A 21,562-nucleotide genomic window follows, 5' to 3' on the forward strand; every position below is an offset into this window, starting at 1 on the left:
CAGAGTTTTTAACTATGCTGGCCGAATGGGACAGAATAGATAAACTAGGGCAGAATTAGGGTTAAAAATGTAGTTCTAGATAGGGTAAAGCCCTACTAGAAGCCAATTAAATCAGGACCAATAACAAGGAACTAAGGGGCTGTTGGTTCTGCAGTTTCAGTTGGACAGAATTGCAGTTTTAGGTCAAATCTAGGGCTTAGGTTAAGATAATGCAAGGGGGGCTTAGGGGGTATGGCTAGGCAGGTTTATAGGACTCTAATAATGTAGGTATTATAGAGTTTTAAGTGTTTTGAAAATTCTGTAAAACTGGGCAGTAAGTCAGGATCGACTATGGGTTTTGGGGAAATTAATGAAGGATAAGGGATTAGGGTTTTGATGGACAAATATGGCTGAGCAGCAAGATCTAGAGTTTAATGGAATTCAAGCAAAAATAAAGGGGATCAATTGGGGGAAAGGATTAAAGGGTTAGAAGAAGAAATTGGGTGTCAAACTTACTGGAGATTCCACTGGCAGCAGCTTGAACAGATGTGAAGGATAGAACCACCTTCGAATTGAAGAAGATCCTCCCAGCCGTCACGGCGTAAGGAGTCAACCGGATTCTGTACCAGTCCCTTTCCACCTTGATAGAACCACAAGGAAGCACACTCAACAGAGCAGGGCAGCAGCAATGGCAGCAAACAAAAGCTTTTCATTAATCAAATTCGTGTTCAAGGCTTTGCCCCCTTACAACCTTATATAAAATACTCAAAAATAGACTTCTACTCTAAAAAGGAAAGGCCTAACCCAATCCTTAACCTACTAGGTAACTTAAACTGACTAGGAAACTAAAATACTAAAAAAAATTGATTCAAAACATGGTTGGACTTATAGAATCCTAATCCAGCCCAACTTACATCATATGACCACTTAAGTTGTCACATGACCACTTAACCAATTCACATGATCACTTAAATTGAACCAATTTGAACTGGTTCAATTAAAAAAACATAAAAATAAACTAAGTATTGGGCTAATCTCGTATGCAACCTATATACCCCTAGTTTGGGCTTATTAAAGTGGCCTATTACATAGAAAACCCTTGGGATCAAAGGCCCAACATATATATATCCCAACCCTAGACTTATTTATAAAGAAATAAGCCCATTTCGGTGATGAATCTGCATCAACTCTCCCCAACTTGAAAAAATTCGTCCTTGAATTTTGCAGTGATGAGGGGGAAACAACATATGAGTAGCAGCTTCAACCATTCCCAAACAAAATTCTGGTGATGTAGGAACATTAGGGATGAAGTCTTCAAAGCGTGGAGCTTTCTCTTCGAAGAACCATGGTGACATAACAAACTCTATGTGTTCGATCTCTGAATCACCCGTGAATGCCCTATCCATAGAGTCTTCAGTTTTAATAACCTTCTTAGACACCAGCTCCACCGCTTCATCTTCTACTGTATCAACCTTATCTACATTGGTTTCTTCGACATAGACCACTTCAGTAAGATCTTGTACATGTTGATTTTCCATCTTTGAAGCTATAGGAGTAGTCTCTTTCTTTTCATCACAATTCACTGTCACTTCAGATTTATTTTCAGCTTCCTTTGGCAATGAAAATATGTATTCTCTATACTTGTCTGTGTCTTCTTTGTAACCTCTGAGTCTATCCCTGTGATCTTTGGCAGGGGTGCTTCTTTGTTCTCCCAATCGTTGCAACCTATCCAGGATGGCTTCATTTGCAGCCCTTTGTTCAACAACAAATTTCTGGAACAATTCCAACATAGCAGCCATAGGATCTGCTGATGGGTTTACTACTTGATTACCATGCTGATCCATGGCTCTGATGCCAAATAATGTAGTTCTAGATAGGGTAAAGCCCTACTAGAAGCCAATTAAACCAGGACCAATGACAAGGAACTAAGGGGTTGTTGGTTCTGCAGTTCAAGAGACGTGCAGTGCGGTTTTAGGTCAAATCTAGGGCTTAGGTTAGGATAATGGAAGGGGGGCTTAGGGGGTATGGCTAGGCAGGTTTATAGGACTCTAATAATGTAGGTATTATAGAGTTCTAAGTGTTTTGAAAATTCTGTAAAACTGGGCAGTAAGTCAGGATCAACTATGGGTTTTGGGGAAATTAATGAAGGATGAGGGGATTAGGGTTTTGATGGACAAATATGGCTGAGCAGCAAGATCTAGAGTTTAATGGAATTCAAGCAAAAATAAAGGGGGATCAATTGGGGGAAAGGATTAGAGGGTTAGAAGAAGAAATTGGGTGTCAAACTTACTGGAGATTCCACTGGCGGCAGCTTGAACAGATGTGAAGGATAGAACCACCTTCGAATTGAAGAAGATCCTCTCAGCCGTCACGGCGTAAGGAGTCAACCAGGTTCCACCAGTCCCTTTTCACCTTGATAGAACCACAAGGATGCACACTCAACTGAGCAGGGCAGCAGCAATGGCAGCAAACAAAAGCTTTTCATTCATCAAATTTGTGTTCAAGGCTTTGCCCCCTTACAACCTTATATAAAAGACTCAAAAATAGACTTCTACTTTAAAAAGGAAAGGCTTAACCCAATCCTTAACCTATTAGGTAACTTAAACTGACTAGGAAACTAAAATACTAAAAGAAATAGACTCAAAACATGGCTGGACTTATAGAGTCCTAATCCAGCCCAACTTACATCACATGATCACTTAAATTGAACCAATTTGAACCGGTTAAATTAAAAAACACAAAAATAAACTAAGTATTGAGCTAATTCCGTATGCAACCTATATAACCCTAGTTTAGGCTCATTAAAGTGGCCTATTACATAGAAAACCCTTGGGATCAAAGGCCCAACATATATATATCCCAACCCTAGACTTATTTCTAAAAAAATAAGCCCATTTTGGTGATGAATTTGCATCAGTTAGGGTTAGGGTTTTGAGCTAGGGTTTTATTTGGTAATGATGTGCAGGTTTTTAGGAGTCTATTAATATAAGTTTGGTTTGATTTGGATGAAGTTGGAAATCTAGGGTTTCGGGTTAGAGGCCTTGTAAAAATTGGGTGTTTTTAGAATCTAGGGTTTAGAGATAGAATATGGGGAAAGTGAGCTGGTCGAATGTTACTGGCAATATGGGGAGTAAGATGAAAATAAAAAGATCAGATTTTGATGGGTGGTTAGGTCTAGGTTGAGGTTAGGGCTGTAGGGCTTAATTAGGGTTTAAGGGATTATAAGCCTGCAATGGAGAATTGAAATTAGGGTTGTTGTCGAGTAAAGTATGAAGGCTGTGGATGAAGTTTAATGATGATTGATGGAGGGAATAAGGATGCTGGTTTGATGATCTGAATTGAATCGATGGGGAAGGTGGGTTTACGTTAGAGGATGAGAAGTAGAAGATGTAAACAGAAACTTTGAATCAAACTTATTGGTTTGAAGAACTCAAAGGCAGCAACTTGAAAATTGAAGAAACCTCCCGATCTTCTTGATGCAAGGAGTCGCAGGAGTCCACCCACCCTATCCACCTTGAGATCCACAAGGATGCACACTCACAAGGAGCAAAGGAGCAGCTATGGCAGCAAACAAAAGCTTTTCATTAATCAAATTCGTATCCAATGCTGGCCTCCCTTACAAACTTATATAGAAGACTCAAAAATAGACTTAGACACTAAAAAGGAAAGGCCTAACCTATTAGCTAACTTAAACTGACTAGGAAACTGAAATAGACTCAAAATAGAGTCCTAATCCAGCCCAACTAAACAACTAAAAGAAAAACTAATAAAATCACTTAAATTGAACCACTGGTTCAAACTAGATTTGGACCGGTTCAATTTAAAACATTAAAAACATGAAAATAAACTAAGTATAGGGCTAATCCCGTATGCAACCTATTTACCCATATTTTAGGCCCATAAAAGTGGCCTATTACATTAGAAACCCATGGGATCAAAGGCCCAACATGTATATAACCCAACCCTAGACTTATTTCTAAAGAAATAAGCCCATTTCGATGATGAATCTGCATCACAAGGGTCCCTTTTAGATCCCCAAAAGCTTGGATTGTTCTCTGCTGCTGAACAAAAGATTTAAGCTCATTGAAACTCCAGATGGTCTACTGCCATTTCCACTAACACTGCCTTGTTCTGCTGCTATCTCCCTCATCCCAGCACCATTTGGAGTGGGACCAGCACTGTTAGAATCTGCCAGGGGTCTCCTTTCAACCCCCTAGGGTCTCCGTTTGTGAAGTGAAACAATATGGGAGCATAGTCCATTCTCTTACAGCCCTACAGGTATCGCCAGATTCTGGTTTGCTTCTCTGTTTAATCAAAAATGGCATGTGGTGTGTTGAATAGTTGCTAATGATTGAAGAGTTCTATTATTTGAGTATTGTTGGTTGTTGTGGAATGAGGCTAAGGTGCAAAAGGTGGTATATTAGCTTGTGATTTGTTTTTTTTCTTCAAGAAACTGTTGTTCACTGTGTGATGGTGGTGTATTAGCTTGCTAGAATTTTATTTTCCGAAGAGGGACTGCTTGGTGTTGGTAAGGAATGTTGCTTGAGCTTCTCTAGTGGTTGTGTGATGAAGCTATACTTTAAAGAATGTGGTGTTGTTGAATTTCTTTGAGACGTTTGCCTTGTTTGATTGCTAGACTATGTTCACTAGTGTTTGAAACTTTTTTTTGGGTTGAGAATATACTCCCCATTTGACTTTGGGTATTACTCCTATCTTGTAAGTGTGTTCTTTGGAGAAGTGAATCAACAACGGTTATTTGGAGAATTCTTCCCTGATAAGAACTGTCTCTGTTTGGGTAGAGTGTGTACTCCCCATTGGATTTGAGTATCATTTCTTGTGTATTCCTACATTATGTCAGCTCTTGGAGGAAGAGGCCAGGGTCCACCCCAAGGAAATGACAGAGATAGGTTCTACTGTGATCATTGTTGAAGTCTGGACATATGAGAGAGAAATTTTGGGTACTTTATGGCTGTCCCCCTGGTATGCACGACAGCAGGAGAGGGGGAGCCAAAGCGTAGTCTGTGATGACTGAGATTGCATCTATGGGATCTCCATATGGACTACAGACAGACACCACATCTCTCACTCAGGCTGATATTGCAGCATTTCGCGGGGTTTTGTCATATCTAGATAGTCCTACTTCTCCACTTGCAGTGTCAGATTCTTCAGCTTCCACTTTATAGGCCTCCACATCTGGCTCTTCCACTACCTCTATGTGGGTCATTGACTCTGGAGCCGCTGACCATATGACCGGCATATCTCAGTGTTATGACTCCTACTCCATCTGTTCTGGTAAGAAAAAGGTTAGAGTTGCTGATAGTTCACTTTCCTCTATTTGTGGTAAGGATAGTGTTCGTGTCACTTCTTCTATCTCCCTTGACTCTGTTCTTCATGTTCCTCAGTTGCACACTAACCTCTTATCTGTGAGCCACCTAACCAAATCCTTGAATTGTTCTGTTATTTTTTTCCATCTTATTGTGTTTTTCAGGATTTGTTGACAAAGAGGGTAATTGGCAGAGGACGTGAGGAAAAGGGACTCTAACTTCTTGATCAAGGAACATCCCCTTTACTTACTGCTCAGTCCTACACATGTGGGCGTGATGATAACAGTACTGTTGGCTCTGTGATGTTGTGGCATCAACGTTTGGTGGGCCACCCTTCTTTTGGTGTTATGAGGACAAAATTGCCTCACTTGTTTTTTGCCATTCCTTCTTCCCATGTGTTTCAGTGTGAACCCTGTTTGTTTGCCAAACATTGTCGTTCTTCTTGTCCTTATCATGGTAATAGATCTAATGTTCCTTTCCATATTGTGCACTCTGATGTTTGGGAGCCTTCCCCTTCTACTTCTTTGTTTGGCTATCGTTATTTTGTTTCCTTTGTCCATGACTATTCCCGGTCAATTTGGACCTTTTTGATGAAACAAAAAGTGATGTTTATGCTGCCTTTAAAGAGTTTTATCAGCTCATTCATACCCAGTTTCATACTCGCATTCAAATTGTTTGTTCTGATAAAGGGGGGGGAGTATATGTTTGGGGGGCTCCGACAGTTTTTTACTGATCTTGGCATTATCCATCAAGTTGCTTGTGTTGACACCCCTCAACAGAATGGGGTGGCTGAACGGAAAAATTGCCATTTGTTGGAAGTCACTAGGAGTCTCCTATTTGGCATGCATGGTCCCAAGATTTTTTGGTCTGAAGCCCTTCTTACCGCTGTCTTTTTAATTAATTGCATGCCCTCTAAACTTCTTGGCTCCAACTCTCCTTTAGGCTTGTTGTCTCCTCATACTTCTGCTTTCTCTCTTCCTCCCAACATGTTTGGGTGTGTCTGCTATGTCCATGTCAACCCCAAGGCACTCAAATGTATTTTCCTTGGATATTCCTCCTCTGCCAAGAGTATAAGTGCTATCATCCCTCTTCGCGAAGGCAACTTCTCTCCAAAGATGTTACCTTCTTTGAATCTATACCTTTCTTCACTACCTTTCAACATCCTCTTCAGGGGGAGAATAGTATAAATGAAGAGGCTGTTTTTATCCCTTTCTTCTCACCTTTGTCTACTCCTTTTTTGTTTGATATTGGGAAACCTAAAGAAGGGGCTGTTATTGAAGAAGGGGTTGTTGTTGAAGAAGGGGGGCTGTTGTTGAAAGTGGTTCTTGTAATGAGAAGGATTACTACATTAAGTACAAAAAAGGTGAATGCTTGAAGAGTAAAGGAAAGGAGACCTACCAGGAGCCCTCTTTGGATCCACATCCTGAGATACATCCTCTTTAGTCAGGTAACATTCCTTCTCTCCCTTCTGATTTAGACCTTCTTATTGCTGCTAGAAAAGGACAGAGAGCTTGCACTAATCCTGTAGTCCAGTTTGTTTCCTATGATGCTCTCTCTCCTACAAGTGTTGCCTTCACTGCCGCTCTTCTATTTTCATTCCCAAAAATGTCACTGAGGCCATGTTTGACCCAAAGTGGAAGCAAACCATGTCTGAGGAAATGGTGGCCCTTGAGAAGAATTGTACTTGGAAATTGGTTGATCTCCCCAAGGGGAGGGTTTCAGTTGGATGCAGATGGGTCTACACAGTCAAGTACCGATCAAATGGTACAGTTGAGAGATATAAGGCTCGATTGGTAGCTGAAGGCTATAGTCAGGTGTATGGAATTGATTATCAGGAGACATTTGCTCCTGTGGCAAAGCACAACTCAATAAGAGTTCTTTTATCTTTGGCAGGATGACCATTGTATCAGTTGTATGTGAAGAACGCTTTCCTCCATGGTGATCTAGAATTGGAAGTGTACATGCAGACTCCACCTGGCTTCAAGTGTCCCTCAGCTGAAGGGAAAGTGTGTCTGCTCAAGAAGGCACTATATGGTTTCAAGTAGTCCCCGAAGGGTTTGAGAGGTTTAGACAGGCCATTTTGAAGAATGGGTATTCCCAAAGCCAAGCTGACCACACTTTATTTACCTGATGAGGTAATGGTACCATCACAACCCTTATTGTCTATGTTGACGATATTGTAGTGACTGAAGATGACCAAGGTTCTAAAACTCGGGGGGGGCATCTCGGCCCAGCCAAAAACCGAGACGAGTCGAGATCTTAGTGAGATCTCGGCGAGTTATTGCATTTTTTTTTTTTTGACTCGGACCCCCAACTCGGTGGGTTTTATATATATTTTGGGTCTGAAACTTGGTATTCAGTCTATTTCAGGCCATTTAAACACAATGGCATACCCAGATTTCCCAAAAAACAAGTCCAAATATGAGTTCACTTTGGACCATAGGTTGGTAGGCGACGAGTCGTACAAAAACAACATACTCTACACATAATTTAGTAATACATAGCAAATTAGCAATCTAAACATTCAATTTAGTACATATCAATCAAAACATTCAAATAAAAAGTACATTACATCAATGTTCTCTGAATTTATTACATAAAATGTGATCGAGTAATAAATTCTTCCCCATATTGATCCACAAAGAATTCCCATGTCATAGAATTGCTGAAGTGTTACGCATAGTGTGACACAACTTTCATATAAGTGTTGTCATCAACATATACCAAACTCCCTATCCTAGGGTACATGGGAGGCTGTTGGTATGAGGTGTGAGATCCACTGCTACTGTCATATTGAGTTTGAGGCATGTATGGCTGGTTTGGGATTAGGAATATGTACCCAAAACTTGACCCAGTGCTTTGATTGTTAAACTCAACTGCTGACTGCCCGAACTGACCATAGCCACTATATTCAAAACCGGTGCTCTCCTGGCCATAGTCATAGCTATGATGATGTTGAGATGAATGCCATGACTGAGGCTCACTAGTAGTATCTATACTCATGCTTCCGAAACTTGCAAGCATGGTATTCATACTGCTGTCATCATCCTGAGCATATGAGTGTTTGCGACCCTTCTTTCTGTTGTATGTTTTAGTGTGGCCACCATGGTTTTGATCTTTAGTGGCATGCGTAAACTGAGACTCACTTGTGAAACGCATAGGGCCTCCTGCGTTCCCACTTCGTGCTGGTATTGCTCGCGCATCCCCTCATGACGATCATCATAATAACACCACCACCACCACCACCATTACCACTGTCATCATCACCACCATCATCATCATCAGCAGGACTTCCTACAACAGGCTCAAAAGGTCTCGGTGAGTCTGAATGTGCACGCCCCTCTTGCGACATATATTCTTCAACATCAATACCGGTTACAGACGTAATGGTGGGGTCGGGCCTACCCCCAGGCTGATCCGTATCGGGTGTACCACGATCCCTTACCCACTGGAATAGGGGATCCTCATCCTCATCAGAGTCCTCCTGGAAAATGTTGGACAGTTCAATGGGTTCTTTATCATTGGCTTCAATTCCTTCACGTATGTGCCTCATCCTTAATCTCATATTGTAGTGCACATACACAAGCTACTCCAGTCGTTCGCTACCCAACCTGTTCTGCCTCTTTGAATGTATCAATGAGAATGTATTCCAGTTGCGCTCTTATCTGGAGGATGAACAAGTTTATGAGAGCACTCTCACTGTTACCTTTCTCAGGTTGGGTGAACTTGTACCATAAAGCACCCACCAGTCGGTTGCATTACAAATATAGAATATTAAGAATATGTACATTCTAAAGGGATAAAACTATAATTCATAAATGTAATATTATGCCACCTACTGGGGTCTGACTTTTGTCTACCCTCCACTGTAGCTTGTCGACCGAAACTTGCTGAGGCCTCTCTAAAGTATTTGATCTATTTTTATTTTAAATTTCAAACATTGTTAGAGGCATTAGTATTTGTTATGTAGTAATTACATTCATAAACTAACTACAAAAGTACCAAAGTCCCATACTCTCACCTCATCATTGCAGGTAGCTTGTATCTTTGGATTGGGCTCCAACTTCTCAATAACAGCTTGAACTGCCACTAACAAATCTATGTCTAGCCTAAGATCATGGGAGTACTGATACTTTGAATTCAAATAGTATGTTAGTAAAGTAGACACCACAAATATAATTTGTTAGTGACTTAATGCCTTTGGGTTTTGAATAGGTAAATGTAAAAAAGTTTTAACATTTAAAGTATAAAGTATGTTGAACTCACCAGCTTTCTGCAATGGATGACTCAAGTGCTTCTCCCACCACTCATCAATGATGTTAATGTAGGACTTTGCACTTCGAGGTATAGCAGCTCTAACCATTTCCTTCATTTTTTGAATGGCAGCATAAATGTGGGCCAAGGTAGGCTTCTTTTCTGTATCAACCATCCTCAGTACTGCCACCACTGGCTCTAATATGGCAACCACTTTATGCAAGTCCTTCCAGAATCCATCACTTGTAATGGTTTGTTGTGCTGCCTTCCCTTCTTCTGACCTAGAACCTTGCCAACCAAACCATTGTTCACTTGAAAACATAGACCTCAGACCTATCACTTTCGACTGAAAGCTCTTCAATGCAATGTAATTGGTGGCAAATCGAGTGACACCAGGCCTCACTAAATCTCCATTGCATTTTTCCCTCAACAAGGTTAAAGCATAACCATGGTTATGCACAAAATTTGTCACTTGTCTTGCCCTATTTACCACACCCGCCACTAAAGTCTTTTTCCCCATGTCCTTCAGCATTAAATCAATAGAATGGGCTGCACATGGAGTTCAAAAGAGCCGGATCCTCTTACTCTTCTTATTCATCAACTTCTCTCCAGCCTTTTTAAAGTTGGAACCGTTATCCGTCACAATTTGGATAACGTCCTTTGCTCCTATCTCCTCCACCACTTGCTTCAATTCCTTATACAAGTATGATGTATCCTTTACATGCTTTGATGCATCGACAGACTTCAAGAATACAGTCTTCCCATTGCAACTCACCATGAAATTTATGATGGACAGTCTAGTAGGTCCAGTCCAACCATCAGCCATAAGAGTAATCCCATATGTCTCCCACATTGGCTTCAAACCATCAATGTAATCTTTCAGCTCTTGTACCTCCTGAGGCAAATATACATTGTATAATTCATGTGATGAAGGCCCCTTCCATCCTGGGCCAGCCCTCCCTACAGCGTCAAGGAATGCATTATAGTATGTTCCTTGTGCTACGTTAGCTGGAATGCCATGGTAAAGCATGAACTTGCTGAAGGCTTTTCATGCTTCCTCTTGTTTACCACCAAACATTTGCGGGATGGTTGGTTGGTAGGCATCTTGCTGCCTAAAAATTGTTGGATCCTGCTAAAAAATGGGATTTGGAGAATGTGCTTGTGGTCGGGTTGGGGGTCGTATATTTCTTGTCTTAGTGCTTTTCCTCCTCTCATCTTCTTGCACTGGTGCAACTGAGCTAGATCCACCAGCTCCTTTTGCCTGCTCATATCTTCTTACATTCTCAAAATGCAAACTTTGTCTACTCTCTGCCAAAGTCTGCTGGTAAATTCTCCATTCAGCCTCTGAGTGAAACTCACTAGGTGGAGGCCTAAAGTCAGTATCATCTCCTCCACGGACCTCTACACCAGGCCTCTCTAGTACTGCCTCATCAAACTGTTGTTGCATTCTTTCCCTCTCAGCTTTCTTTATTCTTCCTCCTTTCAAGTGTTGTGCCATTGCCACTTTCACTTAGGTAGGAACATTTGGGCATGAGGCAACATCCTTGCCTGTACCAGACAAATGTTGCTTTAACCTGGTGGCTCCTCCATATAGCAACTTTCTACAATAATTGCATTTGGACTTCTTTTTGTCTTCGGACATCGGGACTCCATGTTGCCATGCTATATCAGACATTGTGTACAAAATGTCTTATATTTTATACTTTTACATAAAAAAGCTTGTATTAATAACCATAGTTCATTTGAAGTAATGTATTCAAGACTTAAAGTATGCTATTCATAACTGTTAAACATAATGTCAAGCTACTAGAACTATGAAATAACTATCTCTTATTTATCCCCTAACCCTAGTATTTATTTCTTAATTAAAAATAATATTTAGAATTTTTATTAAAAATTATTTATACCTTAAAGTATAAAAAAAATATAATGTAATGATGTATTTGACACCATTTGAAGTTGAACATTATGTACATATGTTGTACATAATTTTCCATAAACAATAAGTATTTTTTCTTAATATTATATATATATTTTTAATTTTAATAATATTTTTATTAAATTTGAAAAATAAAATAAATTTTTTAATGGGTGAAAATAAAAAACTGATCCATGAGGCTATAGAGCATCCTAAGTTGTTCAACATATATGAAAATCATTTTCAAACAATCACTATTCATCCTATTTTTTTCAATTTTTTTTTTCAAATAAATCATTTATTTTTTCAAAAATTATAATAAAAAATTTAATAACTGAAATATAATTCCGACTCCATCAAGTGATAGATCAGCCAAAGATGTTTAACATATCTCCAAACCACATGAATCTATCAAGAATTGCACAAATTTTGTTGAAAAAAATAGATTTGGGGAAAACTAGAAAATACTTTTGAAAAATCTTCAAATAGGTGATGATTCTTGGACTGTTGGAGTTGAATCTTCAATTTAGTACTTGAATCACACTTGAAACCATGCAATCCACCCAAGATTTTAAGCAAAGAGGAAGAAAATGGAGGTAGATGGCTGTTTTCCTATTTTTTACAGGCTTAGGACAGAACTCGCCGAGATTTGCGAGTTCTGTCCATGTAGCTTCTTTTATAAATTGGGGTAGATGGGTTAAAAGGGGTTAAAAAATGGGTCAAAACCATATCCAGACCCGATACCGAGATCTCGGCGAGAAATTGTAAAAAATATAATGTAAAAATTCAGGAAAATATCTTCAAAATAGGGGTCAGCTGCATGGGTCGAGACGATACCGAGATCTCGCCTAGAAAATGTAAAAAAATAATGTGTATGGAGTATCGACTTGGTTTTTTGAAATATCGAGAAACTCGGCGAGATCTCGCAAGTTCTCGAACCATGGAGATGACATGGCTGAGATAGCTAGGCTAAAGACCTACTTGGCTCAACAGTTTGAGATTAAATATTTGGGTCCCTTAAAGTACTTCTTAGGGATTGAAGTGTCAAGGTCTAAGAAGGGAATAAATATATGTCAAAGGAAGTTTGTCCTAAACTTGTTGAAAGAGACAGGGATGTTGGGTTGCACGCCTGCAAACTCTCCTATTGATCAGAATCATAAGCTAGGAGAAGACTGTGGACCTCCCCTTGTTGATGCAAGGAAATACCAGAGGCTTGTAGGGAAGTTAATTTATCTCTCTTTGACTCGCCCAGATATCACCTATGTTGTTGGGGTAATGAGTCAGTTTATGCATGCCCTCAAAAGTGGGCACTTGGATGCTGTATACCGGATCCTCAGATATTTGAAGTCCTCTCCAGGAAAAGGTCTCCTATATGCCAAGTACAACCATTTGAGAATTGAAGGCTACACTAATGTTGACTGGGCTGGTTCAGTTTCTGATAGGAGATCTACATCTGGCTATTGTAGTTTTATGGGTGGTAATATGGTCACATGGAGGAGTAAAAAGCAACCCGTTGTGGCTCGGTCAAGTGCAGAGGCAGAATTTAGAGCTATGGCTCATGGAGTATGTGAACTCCTATGGTTGAGACGGCTGATCCAAGAGGTGGGGTTTGATACTGAGGCTCTTATGAGACTCTACTGTGATAACAAGGTTGCCATAAGTATTGCTCATAACCCCGTGCAACATGACCGAACAAAGCACATTGAAGTTGATAGGCACTTCATCAAAGAGAAGCTGGATTCAGGTTGCATTTGTACTCCATTTGTGGTGACCGGTGATCAACTGGCAGACATTTTCACTGAGGGTCTCATTCCACATCAGTTCAATACTCTTCTATGCAAGATGGGAATGTATGACACTTATTCTCCAGCTTAAGGGGAGTGTTAGAGTTTATGTGTTATGGGTACATTAGTCTTTGTTCTTATTGTAAGTGATAGAGTTGTATTTTTCTCCTGTATTTCTTTTTATCTTTTACCTCCTCAGGGAGGCCGTTATCAATAAAGTAAATAGGTGTTAGGAGATGAATCTCCTAACACTCACGATTCTATCAATCTCTCTTCTTCTTCCTCTCTTCTCTTCTCTCCTCCTCCTCTTACTGCAAACCTCTTCTGCCTTACCTAGAATCGATCCAACTTATAGTTCGATCTCGTTCCACATCATATTTTTGTCTCCATTGAAGTTCCACATTCCCTTTTTACTATTTTATTAGTAAATGTATTCAGGTTTTCCTCCTTTTAAGTGTCACCATCTTATCCTAAGGGCTAAGGCAAATAATCTCACATTTTTTACGATTCAGCGTTTTAAAACATATATTTATTTTTTTAGTGAATAAAAAATGTATTACCAAAGCCCAAGGGGGGCGAGAAGGAGAAAAAAGGGGGGGGAGGGGAAAATACAAGGGGGAAGAACATGGGGGGGGGGGGGGAGGGACCCCAAACCCAACTGAGGGTGGGAATGGGAATGTAAGAGAGCACTATCTAAACCCCAGGATACAACAATATGCCTGTTCCTTGGGGTATCCAAAAAAGCCTTATGAGGAACAAAAGTAAGCTTAGAGAAGACATCCTAAAAGATGGCTTTCCAAATCAAGTCAAAGGAGCGAGAGTTGGAGGTCCATCTCCTAAGGTTCCTCTCCATCCAAATGTGGTAGAGGGTAGCGCCAAACATAAGCTTGCCTACAGTGTCGCAGATAGTGCAGCCAGGGAAAGTCATGATTAGCCAGAGCCATTCTCGAGCGAAGGGAAGGTGTCTTCTGCTGCGAGGCCAGATAAACGACAGGGCGTTTTTTCCAGATGGTAGAGGTAAAGGGGCAAGCAAAAAAAGGTGGTCAATGTCTTCGGTACCATTCCAACAAAAAATACAAGAAGGGGGGACTGGGATTTTTCGGTGAGTGAGGAAAGCTTGGGTAGGGAGACAAAGGGTAAGAGTTCTCCAGGCAAGGAAGCTATGACGAGGGATGTGGCCTTTGAACCAGACTAGCTTGTGCCAAAGAACAGTGGGGGCTTGGTGCCTAACTAGGTTCCAGGCAGATCTAAAGCTAAAGAGGCCGTTTGTGGAGGGGAGCCAAATAACCTTGTCCGCATGAGCCGGGGGGGGGGAGGGGGGAGGGGGAAGGGGGGGGGGACCATGAACTATTCGAGATGATGGAGGAAAGGGGGGCCAGCTTGGGAATGCCAAAGTAAATTGCTCTAGCTCCAAAGAAGTTATAGAGAATTACGATAGGGTGCTAGGGGTCAAGCCAGAGGGAGGTGGAGGACCTGTCAACAATGGAAGAAGAAGTGGCTCTAAGAGCCAGAGGGCAAAAGAGGAGGATCTTGCGCCAGACCCAGGAGGAATCAGCAGGGATGGAGATGGTCCAAATGGAGTCATTCTTGAGGAGGTGGGAGTAAACCCACTGGACCCAAATGGATAAAACATATATTTATTACCATTAATATATGTTGCATGGTTGGGCTTCCCGTGGTATAACCTTACCATCTTTACATAACTTATTGGTCCTTCTAGTTAGAAAAAAAATCTATTTGACTACTATTTTGCCTACTTTTGAAGGTTATTAAATGTTCTTCTCTCTTTAAGACACATATAGCCTACTATTTTGCCTTTTATCTTTAAGAAACTCACCTCAACATGCTTTGAAAAGAGAGAAGAACATTTAATAACCTTCTATTATTTTTGTCCCCAATATATCATAGTTTATAGCTATTTAATTCCTTAGTTTTTTTACCCTTCTATCTAGCCTCTTTTATAGAAACTATGTTAATTTTTCTTCTTTTCATTATACCTATCAATTCTAAACTATTACCTATTAACATTCATAAATTCCAAGATGCTAATCTAATACCATGCTTTTGGACTAACTTCTTTATTTGGACTCATCTATGGCGCGAGAACCCTTGCCCAGTTGTCTTAGCAACCGGGTGCTGAAGTGCTGCGTCGCTTGCAGGGGATGCCCTAGCTATTCCTTGCTCACTATTCACTACACCCAGGTCATAGTGCAGCGCTTCGCTTCCGGGAGATGCCCTAGCATAAGGTCGAAAATACGAAGTTCTAGGATCCATGTAAAAGTGTCTGTCTAATGGTTTTTTATGATGCCGGCTGTCGACCACTCGACCTGATGCACCAACCCTCCTTTATCTGGGTTTGGTACCGGCAGTATAAACCACCGGCGGAGTTTGAGAGGAGTTATCTGAAGTTGTCACAAACATGAGGGTTCTAGGTGTAATTTATCCAATTGAACATGGCAGATTCTTTTTGTTTTCATTTTTCGTTTACTAAAAGAGAGAATCATTGGGCCCTGGAGACCATTCAATTTCTGACTGGATTGATTTGGGCCCTTGAGATCTCTTTGGTTGGGATCAGTGAGACTTTGGGTCTGATCTTTGTGTATCTTCACGTGCCCATATATAGACATGTTTCTGATGAGGATTAGCTGATATCTGTGTATGTAGATAATCAATTCTGTTACTGATTATTGAGACTAGTAAAAGTCCAACACAGTTCTACTGAGTATGCATGCTTGCTTGGTTGATAAAGTTGCTGATATTGATACAATGACATAGGCAACCTCACCATTTGTGGTACTGTAGTCAGCTACTGGTAGAAGGAAAAAAGAAGAACCTGCAGATGTTTGGTTCTACTTTGAACCAGTTTTCTGGTTCAAACAAGCACCTGCGGTTCAGTTCTGGTTCCCAAGGAAACTGAAATCGTGGGATAGTTGTAGGACACTTATTTACTTTTATTTTATTGTTTATAAGTTTCTTACTAAGGCTGGGATATGTCCAGTCCTGTTTCAAGTCAATTTTATTCCAATTGTCAGAGTCCTATGTTCCTGTCAATTTTATTTCAATTGTCCAGTCCTATGTTCAAGCCATATTTTATTCCAGGAGGTTGGGGTATTATGCTGTCGTTCAGCCTGGATACTATGCAATTAGACAAGGGAACCAGTAGCATGTATTGAGCCTACTATGTTTACTTTATTGTAGAGACTTAGTTTTGGAAGTTTGCTCCAACTAGTGAGGCTTTAATTTAATCTAGGGTCATTTTGATGCATCAAATATCGTCATAATGATTTTTAAAATTTGTTTCCTTTTTCACACTACCAACCTAAAGAGTTTCTTTTATTATGGTCGGGGTTAATGGTTTAACTTCCTCTGTTTCTTCCATTTGCTGAGGTGAGTTTACAACCTTACATGTGTTTTAGCTTTAGCTTTAGTACTGTTTCTGAGCAACTTTTGTGTTCCCTTCAGTTACAGAGGCGATTGGCTGTTGAAGCATCAGCAGCATCCTACAGTTTGGGGTCCCCATTCTCACTTTCTGTGTCCAGCCAATTGGAATCTGATCACCTCTTAGTATTTTGCAATCCTGTGTCAGACACTGAGGGCTTTGGTTCTGCTGACGCAAGCTTCATTAGTAAGTTTTTTTTTGTGGTAAAGCTTCATTAGTAAGTTGGCACCTGGTGAAAGTAGGGACTCCCCATATCACTAGCCTGATAACAGTCCAAGTCTCAATCTTAAGTTCAATAAGAACCTCACAGAACTCCAGAAGATGGATGTTTCACCCGAACCCAGCACAAGTTGCAGAAGAGGTGGTTTTAGGTTCAGTAATGCCAGCAGTAATGACATGGGCTTTGATGAAGATGGCATTGATATATCAAAACATGTAAATTTAGAGAATGTAAGATTGCATCACTACTTCACAGGCAATCAGAAATGTGAGTTGTGTGGAAGACTTTTGTGGCAGAAGTCCCCATGGAGTTCCTACCGAATTGTCAGAGGTGGCAACATGCCAATTGCTGGTATACTGCATTGCTGCCATGTTTTCCATGCAGAATGCTTAGAGCAGACAACACCAGAGAGCAAGACTCATGATCCTCCTTGCCCTGTGTGCCTGAAGACCATTGATGCATGGAAGAGTCCCCATCCGTTTCGGAGCCGCCACTGCAAATGGCATTAAGATCAGTTTGGAGAAATCGAGGGGATGTGTTTTCTGATGCACCAGGAGATAGAATTGACACCCAATTTCCCAACCAAGTTGAGGGTGAGGGTGGCTAGAGGAGAAACCAGAGTCAACCAGTTCCATGTCAAAGAAGTGGTCCATTGATAAAGAACAATCTGAAGAAACGTTTCATGTTTAAAGGGAATACAAGGAAGGATTCCTTTGGTATGAAGGGGTTCCAAAGACATGGTTCTTCATCTTCGAACCAGGATCCTGTTGGACAGTTGAGATCTTTTCGATCCTTGAGAAAGTAGCTGGCTATTAGGAATTGGCAATCTCGTGTAGGATTGCTGTACAACAATATGAATACTGGTTTTTGCTCTTTCCCTTTCTGCCCAACCCGTTGACCATTCCTCTCCCCTCCCTTTGAAGCCACAAAGAGGTGGAGGGCCTATGTACATTTAACTGTTTAATAATTAATAATCAGTATTTGGTTTGAATTAATAGACGAGTAATCATTTTTCAAAGGTGAATCTCCCAATTCGTGTATGGCTGTTGATCGCTAAAAAAATCGTAGTGTGTACCCATTGATTAGATCTTAGTTCATCCAGCTTTCTACAACCATGATGGAGGAGATTACAAGCAATTTTGGAATCGTGATCGTCTACGGCCTGTTGCTTGGAGCAGCCATAGCAGCGCACTAATGAGGCACGGCACAATGACCGCCTTACCTCTGCTCGGGCAAGGTGCTCGGGCAGGGGTAAGGCGGTCATTGCACTGCACCTCATTAGTACGCTGCTATGGCTACGACGGGCAAGCAGGCCGTAGACGATCTGGATTCGTAATTTCGAAGGATGAATTAAATAGTAGTGGGTGAAACATTGATTGATGGGGTTCCTATCTGTAAAATATAATTGAATTGTGAGAAGAGCATTGCGCATATATTGGTCACAACTATAACAAAGATGATCAAATTGTTGCATCTTAGAAACAGAGGAGATGATCAGTCAATTCGACTAGGAGTGTGATCCTACACGGACGACCACCCGTGATGGAGACAAGTGGTAGGTGTTTGATTGGCTAATGTTTAATTTAGAGAGTTTAAGCGGAGTGTGACTCTGAAAGATGCAGCAGCAGCGTTGATCGATCTTAAACTTTGCATCCCTTCGCAGATGGATAAGGGTACTGCAAAGGAAAAGCCCTGTGGAATCATGTGAATGCTTTTAAGATGTGAGGAAGAAATCTCACCGCTCCATTCACTCTATTCACGTTCCATATATTAAACTTCCCTTATTTGGCTTCGGTCCACATCTCTCCTTAATTCTCACTCCCATTCCTCTTTTCTCCTTCAGCAACACTGTCACCCCCCATGAAAGACCTGTCTTTCTTCCTCCTCAAGAACTCTCTGGGAGCCAAGATGAAGACACTGTCACCCCCCATGAAAGACCTGTCCTTCTTCCTCCTCAAGAACTCTCTGGGAGCCAAGATGAAGATTAAGGTACGTCTAAGAAGCTTCTGCAATGGGGTTGGTTCAACATCGACGCTCAACCAAAACAAGGCTGACTGTGATTCATCCTGCTGCATGGTGACCCCATCCATTGATACCTCTTCCTACTGGGATGACACTAATTTGGATCCAGATCGCCCACCAACCCTGGAGGAGATGATCTTGCAGCTAGAATTAGAAGAGGAAGCTACAAGCAGGAAGGCAAAGTTTGATGACTTTGATGCGTCGTCGTCATCGTCGAAACGTAGAATGTCTTGCGTGAACAACTCTGACATACTACGTTCTGCAAGGAATGCATTGAATCAGTATCCTCGGTTCTCTGTGGATGGGAGGGATGCCATGTATCGTTCTTCGTTCCGGAACTTGGCTTCCATTACTGGGGTTGGCTACAAAACTGGGAGAACATCGGTTTGTTGCAGCAGTAGTGGTCTTAAACTCAGAGCAGAGAAGCTCTTTAAGGATGGTTTTGATTTAGATTTGGAGAGAACTCCTGGGTTACCCCAAACTATAGCTGGAGAAAGCGTGCTCTGGTGCAAACCAGGTGTGGTAGCCAAGTTGATGGGCCTGGAGGCCATGCCAGTCCCTATTGCTACTGATAGTAACCACAGGAAGGAGAACTCAGAAGTGAAGTATTTAAATCTGAGCTCCACCAATATTAGGAAGGAAAATCTTAGGAGAGCTGATCAGATGCGGGAACTGGGGAAGAGAAGGCTTGTTATTGGTACCAGTGGTGGTTGCAGGAGGTTGGGGAGAGGGACTGCCTTCTCAGGCTCAAACTCTCTTTCTCTGGATCCCATGGGAGGTCGGTCAGAGGGGTTGGGAGGCTACTAGACATTTGTTGTAAATTTATATAGGGAAAAGGCTGGGTATGCTAGCGGTATATAGTAAGCTAGCACCCTATGTGTCTATCTCTCTCTCTTTTCCTCCCTTTGAGGGGTAAGGTAGTCACTTCAAAAGAGGGAAGGGGAGAGGAGAGAGATAGACACATAGGGTGCTAGCTTACGGTATACTACTAGCATATATAAATATCCTTCAAGTTCTCTTCAGTTTAGATTAGAAGCAAGAAGTAACTTAGTTTCCTATCTTCCCTATATATGTACATTTCTCTCCAAAGCTAGCTTGTCTGCAATTTATGTTTTATTCATGATCAGGTTGCGGAAAAATATTAAAAAAAAAAAATGTTTCAGCGTAGTATGTATTTGGCGCATTTTTCATGCAGTAATTGTTTCTCTTTGGCTGATAGATGTGCTTGCTACTATTAGGCAAAAAAAAGAACTTGAGGTTACAACTCAAAAAACTCCATATTTTTACCACATATAGGTGTTATTAAACATCTAACCTTCTTTTGATTGCCCCTACTCTTATTTCCAGAAGTTCTTTTAGTCACGGGTGAAAAAGGATTTTTTAAATAATTTACGGGCATGAGATCCCTGCCTAGTTATGTGGCCCCTACACCAACAGGGAACCATGTGAGCGTGTGCTTAGGAACATCAACATGGATGAGATTTTTTAGTACACATGTGAAATGACATGATTTTACCCTCATTGAAAGAAAAAGTGTGCTCACTAAGAGGGTAAAAAAGTAACATTACAAATTATTTGACATATTAAGAGATGTCCCCCCCCCAAAAAAAATCCCTTTATGAAAACGTCAATTTTAGCCCCAAAGAACCTAAGCAAGAACATGTTATTTACCAAAAAATAAAATAAAATGAAGCAAGAACGGTATTGAGGTCCAAAAATCAAACAAGAGCTCACTGAGGTTAGTGGGAGCAGGATTTTAGTAACCGGTATGGTCTCGGCCAATACCGCTATGATACCAATTCAGATCAGTTCGTATCGGTTTAGATTGGACAGTTTTACCCTTAAATTTCAATTAAAATTTATTTCATTTACATATTGTTGGTCAGTACCCCTGGATTGGAATCGTATTGATCTCTACTGATACCGATACAGCCGATCCGATATCGATTCCTTGAATTATGAGTGGGAGAGGGATGCTGAGAGGGGATACGCCACCAAGAGTGCAGCCACAATGGGGTGTGGAGGTGGAGGGTGCTACAACAGATGGAGGATCTGGTGGTGATGGTGGTGGATTGTGGGTGATGCTGCTCTGTAGCAATGGGCGGTTGAGATGTTTCCCAACCCCCATTGGTCCATTGGACGTACAGTCAATATTCTGCCCTCCTGGGGATTCATTCCCAATTTAGCAAAGCGCGTGGGGAACCTTTTCTCTTATAGTAAAGAATGCTAACATTATTACAAGATGGAGTAGAGACTAGAGTGAGGAGTTAGAGTTGATTTAAATTGCTGGTATAGAGTATAGAGAGAGGACGAAATTTTGCTGCTATATTTGTAGCAGAATTGTTCCTAGTACAAGGTTGGCAGCTAAGGAAATGGGATCTTAAAGGGTATTTTAGAAAATACTAAAACCTTGGAGGGTATTTTTGAACCCAAAGGGGAAGTGACCCACTACAAGTGTAGCAGCAAATTTTTTTCCATATAGAGACGATGACCATGCGTGTACATATAGTCTTCGATCCTTTTAATCACAGTTAAAAGAGAATCTCTTTAATTCATTCACGAGATTTTGGGGGTCGGATTTAATTTTGGAATAGTTTGTATTTCGTATGACTTTTATATATT

At 40.9% G+C, this 21,562-nt stretch overlaps 1 protein-coding gene and 1 pseudogene across 1 annotated transcript; both read left to right on the forward strand.

The window, feature by feature from the left end:
• Positions 1 to 5,003: 5,003 nt before the first annotated feature.
• LOC122642180 lies at positions 5,004 to 17,731 on the forward strand (annotated as a pseudogene).
• A 1,110-nt stretch (positions 17,732 to 18,841) lies between these two features.
• On the forward strand, positions 18,842 to 19,747 carry LOC122642181. The gene has a single exon (XM_043835609.1). The coding sequence runs from the start codon at positions 18,848 to 18,850 to the stop codon at positions 19,745 to 19,747; it is 900 nt and encodes a 299-aa protein (XP_043691544.1). The 5' UTR covers positions 18,842 to 18,847.
• The last annotated feature ends 1,815 nt before the right edge of the window (positions 19,748 to 21,562 follow it).

Source organism: Telopea speciosissima, chromosome 10 (genome assembly GCF_018873765.1).
Source record: "Telopea speciosissima isolate NSW1024214 ecotype Mountain lineage chromosome 10, Tspe_v1, whole genome shotgun sequence".
NCBI lineage: Eukaryota > Viridiplantae > Streptophyta > Magnoliopsida > Proteales > Proteaceae > Telopea > Telopea speciosissima.

Bases quoted from the DNA above. Each gene is read 5' to 3' on its own strand.
- LOC122642181 (XM_043835609.1), top strand. From the start codon at position 18,848: ATGAAAGACCTGTCCTTCTTCCTCCTCAAGAACTCTCTGGGAGCCAAG.